Below are 20126 nucleotides of genomic sequence, written 5' to 3' on the forward strand. Positions count from 1 at the left end.
TGGAGACAAATGGTGAAAGTGCTGATTTGAAAATTAAAATTAAAATTTTCAACAATGCCAGAGTAAAAAGTCTCCATATTAGGTATGAACAACGTATGAGAGCTGATGAATGGACCAGTAGTGGTTTGGTTCTGGAACTATCTCATTTTAGCTCACGTTGCTGTGTCAAAATTGGCATATCTGGAGACAAATGGTGAAAGTGCTGATTTGAAAATTAAACTTTTCACAAATGCCTCAGTAAAAAGTCTCCATATTAGGTATCAACAACGCATGAGAGCTAATGAGTGGACCAGTAGTTGTTTGGTTCTGGAACTATCTCATTTAAGTCAAAGTTGACATATCTGTATACGAATTATTATAGTGCTGATTTCAAAATGAATTTATTCATAAATGCCAGAGTAAAAATGTCCATATTAGGTATGAACAAGGTATGAGAGCTAGTGAGTGGCCCTTTAGTGGTTTGATTCTGGAACTATGTCGTTTTAAGAAAATCACGAGGAGTTGAAATAAACACTTTCATTATTTGACTGCATATGTACACGGGCTAATGAAAACATCACATTACATTAATAATATCTCTGAATTACATTTGAATTGCTGTAGTCCCAGTATTTTTTTTCGATAATGAAATTGAACGCTGAACATAAGGTTTTCCTTAAAGAGCACTCGGCTTTGAAAGGATACCGTAAACCTCCTAAAACTTGTGCGCAGCCTTTTTTTTTTAAAGCGCAGACAAGATTCACCGTTTTCACGGGAAGCGCGGCTGGATTGTGTCTAGTGCTGCTCCAGCTGGTGAGTCTCACTCTCTCACTCTCGTCTCGTTACTGCCAGTCTTACCTTTCAAGCAAATCTGTAAAAGACACAGGTCGCCGCCAGAGAAAAATGATCCAGGAGCGATTTGTTCGTGCGTTTATTCTGATGGAAACCCTGAAAAAAAAAAAAACACAGGGACATTTTCTGCCATTCAGATTTTTTAAAATCGTCAAGCCATTTTGGCTGTGTCGAATGAATATTGGTCCAATTTGCAAGAGAATAATCATTTTTGAACAACTTTCTTTTTTGTTCTTGTCTCAGTTCCTTAAAACAGCCTAAAATAGCAAAGCAACACAGACTGACTTTTTTTATTACGTTATACTCCTGTGCCACTTAAAATGACAATATATGTCATACAATATATGTTAATTTTGAGTGGACAAATAGATTGTTGCCATAAACAGATAAAAAATAATGTATACCTGTATATACTCACACACACACACACACACACGCACACACACAGACACACACACACAGACACACACACACATATACCCAATAATATACCTTCCTGAATCAGTCCATATAAAAAGCCAACCCAAATTTCCCCATTTATGGGACCAATAAGTCATCTTATTATAATATAAGATTATATTATGTTCAATTCAATAATTTATTACTTCTAACATTCCACACTAGAGGACGCTCTGCTTTGTAAGTGAAAGTGATTTGTTTTTGTCATTGTGATGCACACGGTGCTCCAACAAAATGTTTCTTTTTAACACATCTCCTTAGTGAGCAGCCAAGAAAGTTGCCTGGGGAGCAGTGTGTATTCCACCTTGTTCAAGGGGACCTCAAAGTCAAGTCAAAGTCAACTTCATTGTCATCTGACTATATTCAAGTACACAGAGAGATGAGATTGCGAAGCTTTGGAGATTCACAGTGTGCAAATAGACATAGTGCAAAAGGCACTAAACGTATTCATCCCAACATGGCATGGCCACCACAATGGCCCATCCTATTCCTGCCACAACACAAGACATTTTTTTGTTCTCTCTCTCCTGTTTTTTCCTGGCATGTTCTACTGTTCACTTGGGGGGTAGCACATAAAATGGACTATTCACGTTATAATAGTACGTTATGGTACGTTTAAGTAAAGGTAAATTAAAGAAACTTTTGATATAATAACACAAATTTATCATTCCAGGACATGGCCTCAAATAAAATTGACTTTCTGGACGTTTCTCCTCCACCACTGACAGAGCATGAAGTTTTTCATGTCTTTGTCAGCTACAGCAGCAGCGACAGCCAGTGGACGCAGGACCTGATAGAACGTCTGGAGTCCCCCGAATGCGGCCTGAAAACCTGCTACCATGAGCGGGACTTCATCCCAGGTCGCACGGTGCTGGAGAACATGGCTGAAAGCATCTACAACAGCCAGAAAGTCCTGCTCGTCCTCAGCCAGGAGTTTGTGAGGAGCCGCTGGTGTCTCCTGGAGGCCAACATGTCCCTGTTCAGAGACTGTCTGGAGCGCAAGCCCGTGATCCCTGTTCTGCTGGAGCCTGAAACCTGCACGCCACTACACCTGTGCCACTTAACGTATCTGGATGCTCATGACCCTGATTTCCTGGAGAAGCTGCTGAAGGTGCTCTGTACACCTAACCGAGAGCTACGAAGCTCCACGGTGGCGCCGTTTCAGCCGCCGTCCGTCTACAGTGGCAAGGCTCTACTGAATCTCGATGCTGTAAACCAAGAGGGTCTCCACAGATGGCAGGCTGGGGTGTTCAGTGAACACGGCATTCCAGACCAACTGCGCCTGGTCCTTCAAGATCGAGAAAAGTACGCTGAAGCAGTCAGAATTGTGAACAGCGTTTCGCAGTCCAAAGGCTGGTTCCACTCGGTTTGGATGAGAGGAATAATTTGGTCTTTCATGATTGCCATAATTTTTTTATATTTTGCCGTTGTGATGGTTTTGTATTCTTATATTCATATAGAACACCGTGAAATGGTTTTCATACATTATGTGCCTCTACTGGGTGTCATACTGAACATAATTTTATGGGAAACAGGTGCTAAGAAAAAGATCGCAAGGGAAATGCAGAAATCTGCCTGTAAGGCCAACATCATTCTTCACCACGAAAATGTGCTGATGGGCTGTGTGTCGAGCACCAAGCTCTGCTTCGTCTACGTGTCCCTGGAAGGCTGCAGGAGATCCTTTGATGGCGCGTTCGATGACCCGGAGGTGGCCCGGGCCATGTTCCAGAGAGCCCTGAATTATTTTTCATCAGGGTATGCCTGCTGTCTGGCGAAGAGGTACTTCCCTTTCAGTGGTGCGAGCTCAAAAAGTCATCTTCATGGAGATGTTTGTTTTTGCCAGTATGTTTCTCAGAGGCTGAAGCAAGAGGTTTGGTCCTAGGAACCATGAGCAATGTGTTGTATGCATGAAAGTATGAGATGTGACAGGCGCAAATATATGATTATGCTTGTGTATTCTCTGATCGTGGAAATGTGGAAATGCATTTACCAGAATACTCGCTCTTGCCAATCTCTTTATTTGTGCATATGGATTACAATGGTATGTAACCCTTGTGTTTAATACTACTACTAATACTATTATTTTTGATAATATGCCGTTCGGAAATTCAGCTGTACCAGAAATAAAAAAAACAACAACATATAAACATGCTTTGGGTTTTTAATATAATACTTCTTCTGATTAGTTTGAAACCAGAAACAGGAAATGTTTTTTAATGAGTTGAGTTAATATCTAAACCATTTTCTATTTTTCCATACTCGGTGATCATTTTATTCATGACATTGTGTTTAACAGCTGCCACACAACAAGTCCACACATATTGGTATGTAATGCAGTTTATTTAAAATAATCCAAATAGTGGATAAAAACAAACCAAGGTACAAGGTTCAGGAAAGGCACTTTCTTGTAAAGAAACGTTTTTTCTTCCCCCCTATCGGGTTGATAAAAACTGTAACAGGTTAAAGAATGACTTTTATTGCTAAAGATGGTTTATAATCTGTTTAAAAACTAATAAAATATTGACCACTTTTTTTAGTTGGTTTGTGTGCTTGGTAAACAAACTGTATTCTTTTGTGCCCGATTAATGCAAAAACGTTTTATGCTGTTTTGTATCTGATAAGATTATTTTCAATTGTATTGTATGTTCACAGTATTACTCAATTTTCTCATTTTAAAGCACAGTGTGTTCACGTAATATGTGTTTAAGTCCCACCATGTAAGTTGGAAAGATTTCAGGAAAATGAAACAACACATCTAAGATAACCTGAATATCAGTGAAAATAGAAAAAGGCTAAAACCATAAAAAAATCAAACAGAGGTCACAGGATGGTACGTCGGTAAAACAAACGCAGAGCCGGTGCATCCAGGCTGAGTCTTGTGTCAGCACAACACCATCTGATATGGCTGAAGACCGGGAACATTTTCGTAAAAGGCGAAGACAATTGTGCAGAGCTCATTTTTTCATGTGAAACCAGCATTGTGCCTTATACATACATACATACATATATATACATGTATATATATATACATATATACACACACACACACACACACACACACACACACACACATATATTTAAATAAACCATATTTTATGCTACATTCAGTTAACTGTGCATCAACAAGGCTGAGTAACGTGTCAGTCCTTGATGTCCTTTATATACAGTCATTTCAATGTACAAAACTGATCATTAGTAAACTAAATAAAAAACACTTAGCATTCCATGGAGACATTCATCTGAATATAATATGTGAGCCAATGAAACATTCAGGGTGAGCATTACATGGGCATAAATATTGCTTGCGTGTCCAATGCCATATTAATAAAGGGATTTGCCACACCCACCACCTTGTTATTGCAACAGGCATGAAAAAAAAAAGCATTTGATTATAGTCTTTACATGACACAATTCTGCCAGTGTCAAGAAAATTACTACACCGACAGTGAGATTCAAGAAGACAAAATGGAGATATCAGCATTTTGAAAAGGGGTTGCTTTAAAGCGCATTGCTTTAGTCCTGTGGGCACCAAGTGTTGCAGAAATTCATGGCAATTATGTTGACACTTAACTACTGCAAACTCAACTCATTATTGTTCTTATAACCGCAAAAATTGTCCCTTAAAAGAGCCCCTTTGGCTGTGGTACTCCATCCTTGCCACTTGTGCGGTGGAGGTGCAGCGGCTCCCCTGGTGGTGGTGGTGCATCACTGCATGGTGAGCCAGACCCAACAGCCCCACAGCAGCTGCTTGAAGTGCAGCAAGTAGACCGCAAGCGAGGCCTCCAGCTCCTCGCACATGCGCTGTGGCCGCCGCCTACCGGTGCAGTAGAGGGCCACGCCCAGCGCTGACAGCAGCAGCAGCAGGCAGGTGAGAAGAGCCAGGTGGGGACGACTCTGGCTACTGTCGTATGCTGGACATGACGCCCAAAATATACAATGCAGGACAGAACAATATAAAGGAAACAATGAATAATTAATAATATACATATAAACAACAACAATGTTGCTTTCAGTGGTCAGAAACTACTGTGAGAATGAAAAATTATTCAAATTACCCTAATTTGGAGCACACACATAAATAATCAAATTTATGGTCATTTAATGAGTTTCTCTTCTGGATGAACCAAATGAAAAAAATATATATGCTCCATTATTGGATATAATGTTCCATCACTGGTTCACTGGGTGGCCTTGAAAAAAGTGCGTCAACTTAGCAGGTTAGTAGGTGACCTACTGGTTGGTAGATCCGCAAGCAAAAAGAGAACCAATGCAAAGTGAGAGTGTCTCCTATAGGGAGACCTCCTACTATACAGAACATTTTGCCCAATGGAACAGATAGAACAGAAGATCCACATGAAATATAGAACATTCATCTGGAGGCTCCAGTGGCAAAAATAAACAACATTAAACAACAGTATTTATATCCACACGTAAAAGAAAGTTTCTTGTGCTCAAGTCATGCATTTCAGAAAAAAATGATCATTTTGGATGTGAGCCCTGTTATTCATGCATTCAGTTCTTGTGTGTCAGTACAGTCACTTACCCCCTAAACCATCACAGTAAGGGATGTCTGCAGATCCAACACAGGGAATCCAAGTAAATATAACTTTATCTAGTTCGCTGATATTGTACAACTGTTGCTATTTTGCTGTCTGAAATGAACTTTAGAATAAAGAGACATTGACTGCAGCTCTAGCCCATCATCCCTACTGCTGCTGCTCAGATTCTGGTTTGACAACAAGGTGGAGTCAGCAGTCAGGTTTTGAATTTTCACTCAAATACCATTGTGTGTGCCGCACTCTGATTGTAGCCTATAAAATGCGTTGGGAACCTGTTGATTATTGGCTCTGTTGGCATTTGCCTATATTACCTATGTCATGGGCTACTGTGCAGTTACCAAGCTTCATTTTTTTTTTATTTGACAAACTCATTTTTCATGCATGCCCTCTTGCTCACAGTATTTTACTCAGGGGGGGTAGTAGGTTAGTGGGCCGCACACTCGCCTACGAACCAGAAGTCACAGGTTCAAACCCCACTTACTAACATTGTGTCCCTGAGCAAGACACTTAACCCTGAGTGTCTCCAGGGGGAACTGTCCCTGTAACTACTGATTATTAGTCGCTCTGGATAAGGGCGTCTGATAAATGCCACAAATCTAAATGTACTCAATAGACCTATACATTCATTGATAAAATAGCACAAGGGAAGGAACGGGGGATGTTCGTTTTAGAAAGGGGATAATTTTGACTTTTGTTTTTATTTGGGGGGTGGGTGGGAGTGGCATCCGACCTCATCCCTCCTCAACTCGAGTACTGATCGTAGGGTATATCATGGTAACTCTGTAGATCTGTAAGAGTTAATAGCACTATGTGTTATCTTTTCTCCCCAACTCACCATGGACTATGATCTCAGGCTCCCGAAATCGAACCCGCCTCTCTGTTTTCCGCCTGTGAGTGGGATCTGACTCTGTGCCAGCAGTGCCAGAACGTTTCAGTATTGATGTTGGAGTTTTACCATTGGCTGACTGTGATTAAAAAGACAAAGGGAGAGAGAGAGAGTGAGCTAAGAGTTGAGAGAATATTTCTATTGAAAACTGGTCTCTCTGTTGGATTGGAGTTTTCCGGGAGTGTGCAGTACTGTGTGCACTTTAAGGAACTCCAGGGTCTCATTTTACTCTGGATGTAAGTCACCTTCTGTTTCTGTGGATTCTGTTGAGGGGTGGAGTCCTTTCGGTGACGGACCTCAGAGTGTCTCTCCCAGTGGTTGTAAGTGGTGCTGTTGTCGGGGTCACAGTATGGTTCTGCAGTGGAGAACTCTTTGGTCAGATCAGAGACACACTGGCCCAGGGAGTCTGCAAAAACAAACCGAAATTGCATAAGTTCTGCTGAAAGAAAGTCTATGTCCAATAAAGCTAAAACAAAGCTAAATCCAAAGACATCTGATTGCAACACATAGCTGATCACCTTTTCCTTAAAAAGAAAAAGAAAATGATTCACAATTAAGTGAAAAAGAACATGTTGGTGTTCTCAGCATTTAACCCACCAGCCTTTTGCGAGCAGTGGGCAGCAGTAAACCAGTGGTGGTAGTAGCCTAATGGGTAACACACTCGCCTATGAACCAGAAGACCCGGGTTCGAATCCTGCTTACTACCATTGTGTCCCTGAGCAAGACACTTAACCCTAAGTTGCTCCAGGGAGACTGTCCCTGTAACTACTGATTGTAAGTCGCTCTGGATAAGGGCGTCTGATAAATGCTGTAAATGTAAATGTAAATGTAAAAAGATAAGATCAACCTTTATTAGTCCCACAAGTGGGAAATTGCAAAAGAGCCCAGGATGCAGTATCACTTAGGAATAGAACAAGTGTGTGTGACACATGTGTGACTGTGTTTTGTTTCACTGGTAAAACGGCCATTGTTCCTAAAATTTGTCAAATTGTGGACTTTTTAAATAATCGTTTGGCCCATGAGGACTTGGTTGAAAAGGTTAAATAAATAAATATTTAATAAATAAATTAACATGAAAAATAATATACAGATGCAAATGGCACTAGTACCCTATAGAGTTGTGGAATAACCAGCAAGCACATCATAAAGCACATGACACAGGGTCCTCACTTTTTTTGCCCTCTGTCACACAGTTTTTAGTCATTTTAGCCCAATCTTTCCAACCTTTCTAATCCACTGATGTTAATCTGGACATTTTTGAATTTCCTATTTGTAGCAAAGCAAGCTAAGTAGTCAGCAAATTAGCTATTACAGATCAAAAAGCACTAAATGTATTCATCTCAACGTGGCATGGCAACCGCGTGACCCACCCCAGGCATGTGACAACATGTAAAAACTTGCTCGGCCTGTCTACCTTTCTTTGTTTCCTGTCTGCTGTTTTTTCCTGTTACGTTTCAGCTGTCGAGTTTCCTAGTGTTCGGGGTAGCACATAAAACTAGACTGTATTACGGTACGTATAAATAAAGGTAAATTAAAGAAACTTTTGATATAATAACACATTGAAAATGTATCATTCCAGGACATGGCCTCAAATAAAAGTGACTTTCTGGACGTTTCTCATGTCTTTGTCAGCTACAGCAGCAGCGACAGCCAGTGGACGCAGGACCTGATAGAACGTCTGGAGTCCCCCGAATGCGGCCTGAAAACCTGCTACCATGAGCGGGACTTCATCCCAGGTCGCACGGTGCTGGAGAACATGGCTGAAAGCATCTACAACAGCCAGAAAGTCCTGCTCGTCCTCAGCCAGGAGTTTGTGAGGAGCCGCTGGTGTCTCCTGGAGGCCAACATGTCCCTGTTCAGAGACTGTCTGGAGCGCAAGCCCGTGATCCCTGTTCTGCTGGAGCCTGAAACCTGCACGCCACTACACCTGTGCCACTTAACGTATCTGGATGCTCATGACCCTGATTTCCTGGAGAAGCTGCTGAAGGTGCTCTGTACACCTAACCGAGAGCTACGAAGCTCCACGGTGGCGCCGTTTCAGCCGCCGTCCGTCTACAGTGGCAAGGCTCTACTGAATCTCGATGCTGTAAACCAAGAGGGTCTCCACAGATGGCAGGCTGGGGTGTTCAGTGAACACGGCATTCCAGACCAACTGCACCTGGTCCTTCAAGATCGAGAAAAGTACGCTGAAGCAGTCAGAATTGTGAACAGCGTTTCGCAGTCCAAAGGCTGGTTCCACTCGGTTTGGATGAGAGGAATAATTTGGTCTTTCATGATTGCCATCATTTTTTTATATTTTGCCGTTGTGATGGTTTTGTATTCTTATATTCATATAGAACACCGTGAAATGGTTTTCATACATTATGTGCCTCTACTGGGTGTCATACTGAACATAATTTTATGGGAAACAGGTGCTAAGAAAAAGATCACAAGGGAAATGCAGAAATCTGCCTGTAAGGCCAACATCATTCTTCACCACGAAAATGTGCTGATGGGCTGTGTGTCGAGCACCAAGCTCTGCTTCGTCTACGTGTCCCTGGAAGGCTGCAGGAGATCCTTTGATGGCGCGTTCGATGACCCGGAGGTGGCCAGAGAGCCCGGAGGTTCCAGAGAGCCCTGAATTATTTTTCATCAGGGTATGTCTGCTGTCTGGCGAAGAGGTACTTCCCTTTCAGTGGTGCGAGCTCAAAAAGTCATCTTCATGGAGATGTTTGTTTTTGCCAGTATGTTTCTCAGAGGCTGAAGCAAGAGGTTTGGTCCTAGGAACCATGAGCAATGTGTTGTATGCATGAAAGTATGAGATGTGACACACGCAAATATATTTGATATATGATCGTGGAAAGGCTTTTACCAGAATACTCGCTCTTGCCAATCTCAGCATAGACAGTGGCGAGTAGTTCCAGACTCCTGGTGGTGATGGGGTGGTCATTTCCAAATGCTCTCTGGTGGATTTTAGTTGCCTGAAAAAAGTTAAAAAGGTCAGCATGGCCAGTAGAACTTGTGAGTGGTGTCACAACATTGTAACATTGTATCCCCACAACATACAACGTAACCCACATATCTTCCAAACATGCCTATAATGATTATTTTATTTTTATTTTAAAAATATTAAAATGCTCTGGAGACATTGCCTACATACCTTGCCACTGTATTCCAATGCCAGATGAGGTCTAAAGGATAAAAGAGTTTAGTTCACTTTTTTACTTTTTATTTTTATGAAATTGTCATTCAGTCCTGTGGTTGTAGACTCTGTATATTCTCCCATGTGACATGTCTTCCCTCTCCTCCGACAGTACTACCTCTGCTTAACTGACAGCTGATGCCACAGTTTTACACGAGTCAGCCCTGAACATGCTGCTCACACTGCACATGACACTTGACCTGAAATGTTATACTGTTTGTCATGGGTCCTTCTGACCAATGTCACATCCCATGCTCTTTGGTCAACACTGCAGTGTCCCAGGCCCATGACCTAAGTCTCTTTTTCTAATGCTCTGATCTATAAAATTTCTATGTTATATACATATTCATATTCTTGACTTATTGCTTTCATTTTGATCCACAGTGCCACATTATAGTTGTGAATCCTCCTCATGTGAGATGGGCTCTGATCCACCACAGATGCTGCCTGCTATGTTCGGGTGATCAGGACCCTTTTAGAAGTGAACCTGTGTCACCAGCTGCCTGTCGAGAATTGGGGATGGTACCCACTGTATGCTGTGAGCTGTATTTTAAGTTTGTATTCTGAGTGAAGTGATGGTAGCCTAGTGGGTAACACACTCGCCTATGAACCAGAAGGCCCAGTTTCAAATCCCACTTACTACATTTCTGTTTATAGAGGTGAATGTGGGTGGGTTGTAGTTGCTTTGTGGGTAAAACACTCGACCCTGAACCAAGACACTTAACCCTAAGTTGCTCCAGGGGGACTGTACCTGTAACTACTGATTGTAAATCGCTGTGGATAAGGGCGTCTGATAAATGCTGTAAATGTAAATGTGTGTTGTTGGCCATTATTAAAAACAATTTATTCCACATGTATTTGAGTGTTTGCACCTCTCCCTTCAGAACCTGCCTTGGCATGACTGTCAGTCAGAAGTCTAGGCTGCCTTTACATTGGACATGTGATGTGACCAAAGTAAAACATCTGCTTGGTAGGCATGAAAAATAATATATTCTAAGGGACTTTTCTGTCCCTAACCTAACATCTTACATGGCTGATAAGATACAACTCTACATTAGCTAAGAAAGAAAGATATCTGCATATACTGAATTATGGATGTCATGCACAATGCTACTTTAAACAGCTGGCATGTTCGCTCAGCATCACTTGGCAAGCATTGAGTGAAAAGCCAAAAAAAAAAAAAAAAACAGGCTCAGGTAAACATATACCTGAACCTGATCCGGTAGATGAAATGTATCCATCAGCCCTGGTACCCTTGCTGGAGTTAAGAACACAAATAACTCATTTTAAAGTGGGACGAACGATGCCCCCCCCCTCACCCCGCCCCACCCTTGACCACTATCAGTCACGCTGATCTGCATCGCAGTTCCTGTGAGCAGCGGCACAGTAAATCCCAACAGTCATCTGCTGTGATTGCGCAGGTGAGCCAGTGGAAAACGCCACTGCGGTGCCAAGAGTGCGGTGGTGCCCTTATTTGGCCCTCTGTTATCTGACTGCCAGCGTTACTGTGACAACATGAGCCTGTGCGTTTTGGTTTACTTCTGCTCCAGAGCCAACCAGGGCATCGTATCCATAGCTTTCACCAAGAAATAATCGCAGCTCTTCACAACCTGTTTCTTATGAACAGCAGATTTCTGTGCCTCCTTTGCCATTGTGCCAGCTTTTTGATAGCTTGTATAGGAAGCTATACTTTCCTTCACTAGTATTTCCTTCCCATTTGCCATTTGGGTATAAAATCAACACTATTGATGTTTTAAATGACATTTCCAGACTTGGTTAGCAGCAGTAGCAGCAACAAATAAATATAAAAATGCAATGGAATTGTCTTGGTGTGTATAGAAAGCATGCAAGAGACTTAAGAACAATGTTTGCAAGGTGCATTTTTAATATTTAATCCTGAGGGCATTTCTGAGGACATTTGGTCACATAAATAAACCATCAAAACCAAACAGGTTAATTCTTCTAAAAGGCAGACGCTACCTTCCGCAGCCCTGGATTCCCTGGAGACACCTGACACCCCGCTACTTAGGCCAGGATCGGTGGATTACGTGGAATGAGCGCAACAGCTCGTCCTGACACTTGAAACTCAAGCTTGTAGGGACAGCAATAAAACAATCTGCACCTTCATGAATAATGAAGGACACCACTGGTCGTATCCAGCTAACAAGCTCCTTTCCACATCCCACAGCAGACCATCAGGTTAAACGCTCTCCAACCAGTGCCAGCGGGGGCATATAAATGTTGATCCCGCTCCCTGTGTGTATGCTGTGGCCTTACAAATGACCGGCGCATCAAGTTCAGCTCAAGAGGAAGAAAGACACTCGATCCCGTTGGCCTAGTAACGTCCATATTGTAATGCTCCGCCTTCTTCTTCTACCCATTTCTCCTTTTTAACTCACTCACTTTCACTCGCTGTTTTCATTTCCTAAAATATGAAGCTCTTTTGGCAAATAGAGAAGAATGAAAAAATTGTACTCCTCAACTTTCAACCAAAACTGTCCTCAGTCCTGAGTTCTTGCTACGTATGGACTGGCCAGTAAGCTGTAATAATCATGCATGTTGGGTTAAGAATGGAGAAACTGGTTGAGGAAGAAGGCGGAACGTTACAATGTGGACATTTTGAGTGTTACTAGGCGAACTGGACTGAAGGATTTTCTTCCTCTTTTAAGCTCTTGCTAAGGCGTTTATGATCAGTCCTGAGTTCTTGCTACGTATGGACTGGCCAGTAAGCTGTAATAATCATGCATGTTGGGTTTAGAAAGGAGAAACTTGAAGAGGAAGAAGGCGGAACATTACAACGTGGATGTTTGAGTGTTACTAGGCCAACAGGACTGAGGGACTTTCTTCCTGTTTGAAGCTCTCGCTTTATGGTCAGTACTGAGTTCTTGCTATGTATGAACTGGCCAGTAAGCTGTAGCATAATGGGTCAAAACAAGTGACAAGTGATACAATGAAATGTTAGCATTAGCTCACGTTAGCATGACCGTTACCTCTTGCTCACGATGCACATCTGAGCCAGCCTCTCCAGGTCCCTGGCCTGGGACGCCTGCTCGGTCAGCTCCTCTTGAGACGCCCATCCCTGCGAGCCCAGTGAGGCGTCCTCCTGGGAGCCTGCCATGCACACGCAGCACAACACGCACAGGGGACAGTGCAGGGCTAATCAGATTGTGGCGAGCGGGCACTGAAGGGACAGTGAGACAGGAGCCCAAAATCATCGAGTGTGGCACGGGACATCGAGTGTGCAGAGGTCGGACAATTAACTTGCAACGCCACAGTCATGCATTAAGAGGCTGTAAACTGTGAACACTGGGATAATTAGACAGAACTGTGCTGATGTTCTAATGGAATTAAATGGACGGATGGTTAAGCACCCATTCACTCTCAACTCCGCGTGGTGAGTGCTGAGTCAAAAATCTTGCTCCAGAGCTCTAATGAGTTATGGCCCGGTCCCGGCCATTCGTCTTTTCACGTCCCCTCGCACGAACGAGCTGCTGCTGCTGCTGCCTCAGCAGCAGCCGGACGGCCAGCCGGCCTGCAGACGGTGATGGATGGCTCTTCCTTACGCACACGTGTGCTTCTCAGCAAATAAAGATGGACCGGGGTTAAACGCGCCACCGATATCGCTCTGGGCTGCAGGGGAGACTGGGTTCCCCCGCAAGGTCTGTTTAATCGCTGCTGCTTAGACAACCGATGCTTGATTTGAATAAGAAAAATGCATTACATCACGGTACATCGCGAATTGTAAGGCTACGGCTTCAGGTAAGAAATAAACGCACAATAAAAACCACTCACGGCAAACACACACATTTGTTACTTCTATGTAGGGCATGCTTGATTATTCAGATCATTGATTCAAACAGCCATGCGCACAAATGAACGAGGGCAACATAAACTGGCCGATACATATCCTACCGTTGTGGTGTTTTGTGGTGGTTAAGGGGGTGAAAGTGAGTGTGCACTTGCCTGTGCTCCCCTGAAGAGCCGTGAGCTCAATTAGTGCCACCTCGTAGAACATCTTCTCCGCCTGAATGAACTGAAGAGCCTTGCCATCTGTTTATATGGGTGAAGGATCAGCCGCGCTTGTCACAGGGATTAGTCACTGGATGAGGGCGGGCACACTCGAAATGTCGGGATCGATTTCAATTCTTTTTTCCTACGTACGCATTAACCTGCGGGTGACCATAAGCCTTCATTCAATTCATAAAAAGCATCGTTTTTTTGGGAGTTCATTCAAAGTTGCCGATCCAGCATAGCCAGTCGTATTTGGGGACAGCGTGCACGTGTCTGCTCCGGACTGTATTGTTTGCATCTCTGCATTACAAAGTGATTATTTGGAAGGGCTAAAAATAGAGCAGCTAGGAAGCGCTGGTTCGCATAAACAGGCGCGCAGTTGTAAAAAAAAAAAAATTCTTTGTAAGATGACACAGGCCTGGCTTTGACAGGTGACTTTAAAGCCCACCGGTGAGAGAGGGAAAATGTTCTTAAAATAGCCTGGGAGACATGCATGACCTACATTAAAGAGTGGGTTGCACGTGTGCCTCTTGCTGTTGCCAAACGCTTCTGTGTGGATTGCCGCGGTGCAAGGACTTAACTGTCCCTGGTGAAATGACTACCTGACTAACGCCCAGGCCATGTGTTTCACAGCAGGCAATTTAATCAAATGGGCGACCTTGGGTTTGCGAAAGGTGCGATATAGCTAAAAAGTACCATTTATTACTTTTCTTAAACGTCTACAGGCATATTTTTAATGATGGTGACTATTTTTGTATGAGTATGGAGAACACGGGCCAATTTCATGCCGCACATACCGGTCACATATTGTACAATGAGCTAAAATAGAAACATTAGCAGAGGCATGACAAAAGCTGCACTGGTACACAATAGTGCATAATTCCACACCACCTTTGCACACGATCATCTGAGGACGCTGCTTCAGAGCATTTAACACATTTGAATAGAAAAACATGCAAAATAAATGCAAAGAGGCAAGATGCTGTCTGGAGCAGTGTCACGTATTTTAATGCTGTTGGGTGCTTGGCAATCATATTTACAGGCTATTGGCACACTTTAACGGGGAGATTCATATGCAAGCGATACAAGGCAGCCAGGCTATATGAAGACAGGGCAATGCATCATGATGCCGACAGACATTTTTTCTTTTCAGACTGAGCACATGAAGGTGTGGTGAACATTTAAAGAAAATATGATATAAAAAAGAAATAAAAAAATCAGATTCAAATCTGCTTGTTTTAACAGCATTACATAGACTTACGTTGAAGTTGATTTGATCATTTTGTTTGAGGTATTTATGTTCCATAAAGTGTATTTTCTCAGATGTTGTGAAGTTAGAAATCTGCCCTGTTGTGTGTTTGTTCCTAAATTAGTGATGTAGTGTATACTCAGACCAAACAAAGTGTTTTGTTTAAAGGAAGACACATTTCATATGTTGGACATTTCTGTCAGCCATCAACAATAAGTCCTGAAATTAAGTTAAAAGCTTAATCACTTTACATATAATTACAACCTTTTTCACTGTCTTCACATTTTTTTGGATGCTCTAAGATGAAGGAGAATACTGAAATGAAGAAGAGTTGTATCAAAATAATTATATATGATTATTCCCGTTGTGAACAGAGGGCACCAGCTTTGTGCTTCAGTTCATTATGACCTACATTCACACATCATACAGTACCATCAAGTGGCATGTCCATGGAAACACACTAGACTGTGAATATCCATCCATATACAATACCAGTCAAACGTTTGGTGTGGTGGTTATTGAGACTACAATTGAGCAATTCTAAATTTAATGCAATAATATTTCATGTTTTTGTAGAAAAAGAAAGTAAAGTAAGTTTGATGAAGTAGTTTTTCTCTCTTTTACCTTCATGGCTGCTTTGTTCACTATTGGTAGTAGCCTAGTGGGTAACACACTTGCCTATGAACCAGAAGACTACAGAGTCACAGGTTCAAACCCCACTTAATACCATTGTGTCCCTGAGCAAGACACTTAACCCTAAGTTGCTCTAGGGGGGGACTGTCCCTGTAACTACTGATTGTAAGTCGCTCTGGATAAGAGCGTCTGATAAATGCCATAAATGTAAATGTGGGAACATTTGACTGAGTCTTCAAAAGCCACTTCATGAAATGCTCATTAACATGAGTAAATGATGAGAGATTGTTCAGCATAAACTGTTGGAAACCATGACCGGTGGTGGATATACCATTTCCAAAGCCTGCTTGTTCTGGACCCCAGGGTGATCTGAAGGATGTAAACAGACTCATGTGACCTCAAGTCATCTGTATAAGATGCTCTTCTGGGTGCCAGCTAAGTCCACGCTGCAGCTAATTAGCCGTGACATTTGTCTGTCCTTGTCCCATCTGTTTCTGGGGCTTTCTCTACCTGACGGTAGAGGATGAGCACTTTTGAACGTGCAGGATCCCCGTTCATCTTCTCAGAGCCGCACGATTATTCATTATTAATTCTCCATCCCTTGCCGCAGCTATAAAACTCACCCATGTACTTACAGACTCAACATTCTTTCCCAAAGCCTTGCGACTGCCAGTAAAGATCAATAGGACCAAAATTTACCAATACCCCCCATCAGAGGCAGGAGTATCTGTGACAACAAGCACTCAAGCTGCCAAATGACCGGAATGATCATACATTAAACATGAACTTTTGATCACACTTCATTCTGCAGATGAAATACTCAGTGATGGTAATAACAGCGATAACTACAGTATTACGTGGTATGTTACACTGCATTGATTAGTATTAATTAGCGCTGGGGAAAAACAATGATTACATGTTTACGTTTTATTATTTATTTTTGCCCCTCCCCTTTTCTCCATGCCTAGCCAATAAAGACAATACGCTGTAGATAGGCAAAGCAAAATACTTCATTGCTATTAATGTCTATGGGAGAAAAAGGAAGATCAGGTCGCGAAAAAAAAAACTTTTTAACATGATAACATTTTGCATAACAACCTTGTTGTTGTTTCTTTTCAATGAAATTGTGCAGGTCATGTGTTCTCATTTTTGCATATTCCTTTTTATCTCCACTGTAAGTATCATTAGCATGATAATATTTCATGCTTGCACCATGGCCACACGACACTCCACGACACTCCACCGCATTCAGTATCAGGTGCGCTGGAAACAGAACCTGTTTGACGCAGCTTCAAACAGATGGTGGTGGGCTTCTGATTCATCGCACACGTTCGCCCGGTGCATGTGCATTAATTAAGTGGGCGTAACAAATGGCCGCATCCGGAACGCGGAGAACAACCTGATCCGTTGGTAAAGTGAATGCCTTGAGTTGGACAGGTGACTAACTGTATATCATATAACCCGGCGGCATCCCTCCTAATCTTTCCGCCGTGCAGTGTATGCCGCGGGAAGGTTAATTACCGCTGACGCTCTCATCACCGCCGGCGAGATAAGAGCCTACAGATCCTCTATGGGAAGCGGCAGCGTCACGTAAAAGGGTGAAGGCCTGTGGACCTGCGTTTGGGCTCTCATCAATCTCTTTCCCGGCACACAAAGAAGGCCGAGCGGTGCTTGCGGACGCTCGAACCGGGCCGGAAACAATGGGGACTGTGCCTTCTTCCCCATTGCAAGCTGTAACGTTGGCCCGGTCAACCCAATACGAAGAGATTTATTGTTTCATGTTCTCGCCATTACTACGGCTACTGAGGTGCTACATGAACAGCGGAGACTGACACTTCAGCCCACAAGCGGTAAAAACGAAAGGATACAGTTCTTTTCAGAGATGAAGAGCTCTGCAATCTGAAAACAGGGAACAGACAGACATGACATCACCATCCTGATTCCTACTGCACATAATGCTTCACAATGCTGCTCAATTGTCAATTCCAACAGATCGGGACACTTTTAGCATATGCAGAAAAAAAAAAAACGTAATAAATGAATCCTAATCCATGTAATGATTATTATTCATATTACAAACAACCAAGCAAGCATCATGGTAAAGTGACCTCGGGGTAGTGGCCTTCAATCTTCAAGATTTAATGGGACTGTGTTGAATATACAGTAATTACGACTGTTATTTAATTCGTACACATTGGCAGGAATCACACGGTGTGATTCCGTCACTGGCTGGCCTTCAGATTAATGCCGCTGCCCGCAGTCCGTGAATTACTGCTGCTGGCACAAATCTCGCGTTTGCCATAGCTTATGTGCCATCAGAGGGTTTTTTGGTGAAACGCTGCCAACAGTTAAGGGCCCAGTGGCAAATCCTCCTCGACATCATACCCCACGTTCATTAGGACTATAAATGAAGCACATTTTCCCCGGACACTTGAGCTTGAAAAGATAATGCTGGGGACACAGAGCGGGACACTATAGTTAGGCCACTTATCCCACAAACCATCAGAACGGTCAGCACCAGATGACAGGAAGGAACGTTCATGGGAGGAGGAATGTAAAATGCTGTTATCAGACTGTGTGTTGCCAGTTCAAGTCATATTACAGGCACGTTAATCCAGTTGTGCAGCTGGATAAAAAATAAAAAATGCCATCGATGTGAAACCACATGCTTGTGTGTGTGTGTGTGTGTGTGTGAGAGAGGGAGAGCACTTGTCTTGTGCCTTTAAAGTGTGTTTGTGCAAGGAACACTCGTGCGTGCGTGTGTGCAGGCAGCGGTACGGACTTTCTTTTCCCACGCAGCTCATTTCTATGCACATAAACATGCATGATGAATAATTGAGTGCCCCGGGCCGGGGGGGGTGGAGGTCTCTCACCTGGTGCAGGCAGTTGGGAAGTGAGTGGAAGCTCTGGACGTGGGTGAGACCCAGCAGGCAGCTCAGGAAGCAGTGCAGCGCCGCCTGGGACTCCCCCTGCTGCTGGAGCCGGCGGCCCAGTTCGAACAGGCTCTCCCTGCCCCCGTTCAGCATCCTGCGGCTGGGACGTCCGCTCGGAAGCCACCAGCGCCGGCGGAGGAAGAGGAGGAGGCAGTGACAGCAGACGAGGAAGGAGCGCCTCCCATCTGAGCCCCCTCCCCAAAAACCAAGCAGGAACGAGAAGAGGAAGCAGTTTGAATGGAGAAGCCCGAGTGTGTGTCAAGAGGAAAGATTCAAAAAAGCTAAACATAGGATAAAATACAAAGCGAGGACGTCTGTGGTCTGGTCTCTGTCTCTCCCAACCAACTCAAGGGCAGGTTGTGTGTGTTTGAGGGAGTGAGAGAGGAAGGAGGGAGGGAGGAAAAGAGGGAGGGATAGCGAGAAAGGAGAGCTAAGAGGCTAAGCGAGAGAGAGAGAGAGAGAGAGAGGGAAAAAAGATCCATTCCATCCCTCCTCCCACTCTGCATCAGACAGATTAAAGGAAGCTCAGCGGCAGAATGGGCGGGGCTTACTTGCGACTGACATCTACTCCTGCCAATCCGACTTCTGTGTTGAGCAGAGCACGGTCGGCGTGTGCATACAGTGCCATCAGGAAGAAGGAGTCTCTGTATTATCCATCGTTTAATCCCCACTAATAATCTCAATTATGATCTTTTGTCAATTCTTTTTTAAACTTGAGACACAGTAAAAATAATGCCATTGTTCTGTTTTTCCAATAAATCATTCGTGGTCATTAATTAGAAGGATTTATTGAATGCATTATTAGAAAGTGATATTTGTTGTAATGCATAACATTATTTCCAACAACAGAATGTTATCATAATGGATGGTACTAAAGGTTCAGAGTGTTCTATTGTCACCACGAGTTAAATAACCAAAGAGATGGAGCGTGACAGCAAACATCCAGCCACCCGTATTATTTATGAAGAGAGATGAGCACTGTCCAAACACAGCAAGCCGATACCCTTTATTTAATGACGGGGCAACTTCTACAGGCTCCAGGCCAAACCATGCGAAAGTACTCAGCGACACACAGCGCCATGTGATGTTTCATTGTGTTATGCAGAATTCGTACCTTGAAGCCCTCTTGATGTTTACACTGAAGGTTTTTTTTCAAGTGTCGATGTAGTGTGTATACATAAAACAAAAACAGCTCATTTCAGTAGTTTCAGTGGTTCAAAATATCTACTGCGGGTGTTAAATTGCTCTTATTCTGTAGTATTTAATACTTCACTGTGTAATACAGTACATTTTACGCTATTCCTCTCTTTCCCAAGAAAATATTTATTGCACACCTTAATAATATATTGCTGTCTCATCATTGTTTGCTCTTTTACACACAGAA

The 20126-nt window shown here is 43.1% G+C and overlaps 2 protein-coding genes across 4 annotated transcripts; one reads left to right on the plus strand and one right to left on the minus strand.

Annotated features, from left to right (window-relative positions):
- Positions 1 to 1760: 1760 nt before the first annotated feature.
- On the plus strand, positions 1761 to 10698 carry LOC114788200 (uncharacterized). Of its 3 annotated transcripts, none has more exons than XM_028976516.1 (2): positions 1761 to 2998; positions 9320 to 10698. In XM_028976516.1, exons 1-2 carry the CDS (start codon positions 1967 to 1969, stop codon positions 9353 to 9355), a joined length of 1068 nt encoding a protein of 355 aa, XP_028832349.1. In that variant the 5' UTR covers positions 1761 to 1966; the 3' UTR covers positions 9356 to 10698. The 3 variants fall into 3 exon arrangements, with proteins under 3 accessions (XP_028832349.1, XP_028832358.1, XP_028832366.1); XM_028976525.1 differs by lacking the exon at positions 1761 to 2998 and adding an exon at positions 8172 to 8245 and having other exon boundaries at positions 8368 to 10698; XM_028976533.1 differs by lacking the exon at positions 1761 to 2998 and adding an exon at positions 8182 to 8261 and having other exon boundaries at positions 8368 to 10698.
- c1h14orf180 (chromosome 1 C14orf180 homolog) lies at positions 3612 to 19153 on the minus strand. The gene is made up of 9 exons (XM_028976547.1): positions 18683 to 19153; positions 17678 to 17708; positions 13880 to 13966; positions 12907 to 13027; positions 9875 to 9905; positions 9587 to 9695; positions 6981 to 7141; positions 6685 to 6814; positions 3612 to 5201 (listed from the first exon to the last, which is right to left on the minus strand). Exons 1-9 carry the CDS (start codon positions 18833 to 18835, stop codon positions 4996 to 4998), a joined length of 1029 nt encoding a protein of 342 aa, XP_028832380.1. The 5' UTR covers positions 18836 to 19153; the 3' UTR covers positions 3612 to 4995.
- Positions 19154 to 20126: the final 973 nt, after the last annotated feature.

This window comes from Denticeps clupeoides, chromosome 1 (assembly GCF_900700375.1).
Source record: "Denticeps clupeoides chromosome 1, fDenClu1.1, whole genome shotgun sequence".
NCBI classification, from domain to species: domain Eukaryota; kingdom Metazoa; phylum Chordata; class Actinopteri; order Clupeiformes; family Denticipitidae; genus Denticeps; species Denticeps clupeoides.